Source organism: Fukomys damarensis, unplaced genomic scaffold (assembly GCF_012274545.1).
Source record: "Fukomys damarensis isolate Sample0158 unplaced genomic scaffold, DMR_v1.0_HiC HiC_scaffold_7, whole genome shotgun sequence".
Classification (NCBI taxonomy): Eukaryota; Metazoa; Chordata; class Mammalia; order Rodentia; family Bathyergidae; genus Fukomys; species Fukomys damarensis.
Genome location: NW_022900919.1, coordinates 13,800,088 through 13,804,919, shown reverse-complemented (window position 1 = coordinate 13,804,919; position 4,832 = coordinate 13,800,088). Strand labels below are relative to the sequence as shown.

The following is a 4,832-nucleotide window of genomic DNA, read 5'->3' as shown; positions in this document are numbered from 1 at the left end:
TAAAAAATTTTTTTTTTTTTTTTTTTAGAGCAGTGTCTATTTGGGTCCTTTGCTTGGTTTTTAGTTGTTTGTCCTGTTGTTGAGTTGTACAGATTCTATTTTAATGGTGTGCCAAATCTGGCTTTGGACTTTTCAGCTAACCTTGCATCTCTGTTTCAGACACCATCATGACTCCAAGCGGAGGCGATCTGATGAGTTTCGGCCTCAGAATTACCACCAGCAGGATTTCCGACGAATGTCTGATCACCGCCCTCCGATGGGCTACCATGGCCAGGGACCCTCAGACCATTACCGCTCTTTCCACACAGACAAATTGGGGGAATATAAACAGCCGCTACCCCCACTGCATCCTGCAGGCTCGGATCCTCGCTCACCCCCTTCTCAGAAATCTCCCCACGATTCCAAGTCCCCCCTGGATCACAGGTCTCCTTTGGAGAGATCACTAGAACAGAAAAACAACCCAGATTATAACTGGAACGTTCGGAAAACATAAAGGACAGCCCGGGCAGGGAAGCGCAGGAGCCGTCAAGCACTTGGACGCTTTGGTCTAGTGGCCGGTTTCTGGGCTGGAGGAGCTTCTGGACACGCTGCTGCCAGCCCTACCGGCTGAAGGAGCACTTCAGGGAGTGGAAGGTCCCGGGCGGCCGGCTTGCTCTGGGCACCACTCCTGCACTTTGGCCCCACCCGACTCCAGCCCGGCTCGGCCTCCCACCTCAATGGCTGCTAGGAAGAGCGGTGACTTTGCGTGCCAGCTTCATCAGCTGTTCTCCAGGGATGGGACGGGGATCTCTGAGTCGTGAATGTTTGATTGCCAGGTTCAGTGGCCCCCGGACCTCGGTGCCGCAGTCAGGGGAAAGCACTGGTGCATGAAGGCCTCCGGGACCTGCTGAACAGTGAGCGAGTAGTGACGGAACGATGCTGCTGACGGGCGAGGGCAGGGTCCCACGTTCTAGGTCTTGAGGGGGGAGCAGGTCCGTCCTTCCAGTGTGTACCTGGAAGAAGTGAGGTGCTCAACTCACAGGTGAAACCTACAGGATGGGGCCGGGCCAGGTAAAGAGAGGGAAGCACCTTCCGGCCTGGCCTCCTCTCTGCCAACACTAATTCCCTTGCTGTCTTTGTACATTTCAGGGCCTTGGTCTCCTGGGAGGGCTCCTTTTTCCCTCTGTATTGGGAGAGTCAGATCCCCAGCTGATTTATGAGTACTGTGAGTTAGGCAGCATTGGCATCAGCATGGGTCTTCTTGATCGGGGAGTGACCCAAGGGGGTGTAGGGTGGGTTAGGGAGGGGAATTCGACCAGGGAACCGGAATTCCTGGTGGACTTCTGACTGCTGTGGAGAAGGGAAGGAGAGGGCAAGCAGGGTGGGCTCTGGCCAGCTGCTCACAGCTGGAGGTGGGGATCCTTAAAGGCCACTGGATCCGTGCTGCAGGCTGGGTGTGTGAGGGAGTGGGGAGGGGTCTTTTAGTATTGAAAAGGGCAACAGCTGCAGCTGCATTTTAGTTTAGTTCCTTTGCACATCTCAAGCAGAATCGCACATCTTTGACGGTCAGACAGATCAACTGCCTCTGGTGAATGAGCTTCCATCGTGAGTGCTTAGAGTAAGATCTGCAAAATATAAACCTGTGTCGATTGTTTTTCAGAATAGGAAGCATCCCAGGCGAAGATGGCTGAGTCAGAGATGGTGAGGATCATGCTAGAGTGAATTGAGTCAATGTACTGATGCTGGGGCCTTTTAAACATTCGTTTTCAGGATAGCTTGCCAGTGTTCTTAAAGCATCCAAAGCCTTTCTAGATGGAGACAGAAACAGTGACTTAAACATAGGAATGGTGTGCCTCTTTAAGTATCCAGGGTCAGAGCTGATGAAAGCCCTTCCCTTGGCATGTGCAGGGTTAAACCCACTGAACAGACTCTGGGGACCTTGTCCTGCCAGAACCACTAGCACCTCCCCAAGACCTGCTGGCAGTGTCTTCCCCAGGGAACAGAAGCAACGGGCCTGGGCCACTGCCTCCTGCACAGCTTCATGGGGCAGCTTTCCAGGTAGGAGCCCGGGCTTTGCAGCTTGTGCCCGGGTCTGGGCAAACCCAGTACCTCTCATCCTTCTTGGTACTTGAGGTTGCTGGCTCTGGCCCGTACATTCAAGTCTTGCAGCAGAGCCCAGTGACTGCTCGGAGAGGAAATTCACTCTCCACTTTGGCTGCACAGTGAAAAGGAAACCAGAGGTGGAGCTTCTTGCTGATGACAATGCCACTGCCCTGTGTTTTGTCCTGCCCAAGCCAAAGAGCAAGGCTAGGTTGGCTTGCTGCTCCCCAGATTGCTGCCCTACGGGGGCAGAGGGGCACAAGCCCTGCATTTCCATACTCACCAAGGTTTTTCTCTTTAGTTGTTGATAGGAACTGCAAGTTGTTCCCAAAGATGCCTCATCATGAGGAAAGAGGAACTTCCTTTTGTTCACATTCAGGACTTCTAGTGCCATACCATGTAGCAGGAGGCAGTATCAGCCAGATCAGTGTTACAGTGATTCTGAAATTGCAGTATACTCCAGTGAGCATCTGTGTTAGGTGCTGAAGTTGATCTGAAGAGTGGGTTGGTGGAAAGGAAGCACTTCCGCATTGATTTTACTCAGTATGAGTAGCGTGTGCTGAAATCACAACAGAAGTTTGCACAGGTGGGAATTCTCTCACTCCTAAGGGAGAGCTGCCCGGGAGAGTGCGGGCTGTATTCCGTGGAGCCTGGCTTGAAGGCCTTGCATTGTGGGTGGGAATGGAATGGTTTGAGCAAGGAGGCAGCTGCCCTCACCAGAAGCCGAGGTCAGTGGGGAAGGACCTGGTGCGTGACAGCCCTAGGAGAGGACAAGGTGACGCCCAGGCTGATCACTGGGCCATTGGGGAGCCCGGCCGGGTCGCCCTTGGCCTGCTCTCCTCTCCGTCCAGTCATTCCTTAGCCCTTCAGAGGGACCCGAACACGCCTCACGCTGTCTGCAGACGCTCTGGCCTGATGCGCCGGCCTTGCAGGGGAAGGCGTCCGTTCCGGGTCACACGATGGCACAGTCCTACAGACCAAATCCACTTGTCAGCAGGAGCATGGCCCAGGCCCCGCACAGCACGTTTCTGGCTGTCCGGGGCAGCCGCGTGGCGAGGAGAGCCATGCCAGGGGTCCAGGCTGCTTTAGTCCATCTGCGCCCCACTCACTGGGGATGGGTGGTTTTCTTTATTGTAAAATTGTGGACTTTTAAACCTGTTGACTAAACAGTAATTAATTTATATTTGTGAAAAATGCCACTGTCCTGGTAAGTTCTGATGTAAATAATGTTTATATAGTATGTATTAAATTTTCCTACATTGTAAAACTGCTGTACTTTTGATTCTTGTATATTAAAAAGTGTTACTAAGGATTTTTAGTACTGGGCTACCTTGTTACCTTGCTGTAACTGTTCCAGAGGTTCCTCTGCATCTCCCTGTCTTTGTGCAGTGCTGGGCCCTGTCCAGGGATTTTGACAGCTTGGTCAGGGGTGGCTTTTCAAGTACATTTTTTTTTTTCCCCTAGCTGACACCAATTCTGTTGCTTTTTCGGGCCTTAAACAACAGGTTTCTAAGATTTTCTTTTCCCCACAAGCCATTGCTGAGGGTGACAGTTCCCTGGCTGCAGCCCACAGTCTTGCGTTCACCGTGGGACTCGCTGCTGCGTCTGCCTGTGGTCTCCGCAGGGCTGCTCCTGCAGAGGGTCCCAGGGAGACAGCTGGGCACACCCCACTATCCAGAAGGAAATGAGACAGTGGCTCCAGCCCACAGCTTTTGAGGGTAATTTTGCAGTTGGGTCATAGATTCTGGAGCAAAGGCATTTTATAATGGGACGCTGACACGCATGTTCACTGTGGCAGTTTGGAACTAAGCTGTGCAGCTTCGCTGTGGCCCACACAGCCAGGGTGGCTCGGCCTGCGGGAAGAGGAGTTACAGAAGCCTGTTCATGTCCGAGGGCTTTTACTAATACTGAAGAGACTGAAGCCAAAGTCTAACCTTTGTCATCCTCGTCCACCTCCCGCCCCCAGCCTTGACTTTGCTGTGTCACCCAGGTTGCCCTCACGTTTGCAGTCCTGCCTCAGCTTCCAGGTGTTGGGAGCACAGATGTGCACCACTGTGCCCAGCTCCGTTAATTCCGGGCGCTGAGGGGCCCTCCACGGTGACTCCTACAGCCCGGGGGACTTGGACACAGGGCTTGGGCAGAGGAAGGAGGGCTGGGATCTGCAGTGCATGTAGCCCTCAGGGGAATGATGAGCTAAGAACTCTTGCTGCCTGTGAAGAAACTCGACTCCTAACCCTGCCGCCGCCATCACGACTCAGCTGGAACAACTCGGGGAAACTTTAAGAACAAGTGCTGCAGTAATCTGCTTGTTATGATTTATAATAGCAACACGGCTTTGAAACCAGCCGCTGCCAAGTTGCCTGCTTTTTCCTGGAAGTGGCAGGCACAGGCCCCTGCCTCCTTTTTCCCTGGCATCACCACAAGCCCTCATTTAGCGCCAACAGAAAGGTCACTTACTGAAACCCGAGGCCCTGCAGCCTGCCAGCCCCGAGTGTGGACTCCAGATTCCAGCCCGGCTCTCAGAGGAGCAGGCCGGGTTGGCCAGGCAGGGTTTGTGCCAACTCACCTCCGTGCCAGCCGGCCCCAGTCCCTTTGCATCTTCTGGTTGGAGCCCAGGAGGTCCTGCCTCCTCAGTTCGATTCTGTAAGGTGGGCGGGGTGTGGTGGGACAGCACAACCTCTTCCTGTGGAATCCTGAGTCCTGGTGGGCCTCCCCCAGGCTCCACGACCCAGACGTCCTGGTCAGTTCTGTGG

At 53.8% G+C, this 4,832-nt stretch overlaps 1 protein-coding gene across 4 annotated transcripts in view; it reads left to right on the top strand.

Moving 5' to 3' along the window:
- Chd2 (chromodomain helicase DNA binding protein 2) overlaps positions 1 to 3,358 on the top strand; it is a 129,404-nt gene extending 126,046 nt beyond the window's left edge. For all 4 annotated transcript variants that reach the window (XM_010621005.3, XM_010621003.3, XM_010621004.3 and 1 more), the window contains one exon: positions 160 to 3,358. In XM_010621005.3, the coding sequence (XP_010619307.1) occupies positions 160 to 493 (334 nt within the window). In that variant the 3' untranslated portion in view covers positions 494 to 3,358. The remainder of the gene's footprint in view (positions 1 to 159) is intronic.
- Positions 3,359 to 4,832: the final 1,474 nt, after the last annotated feature.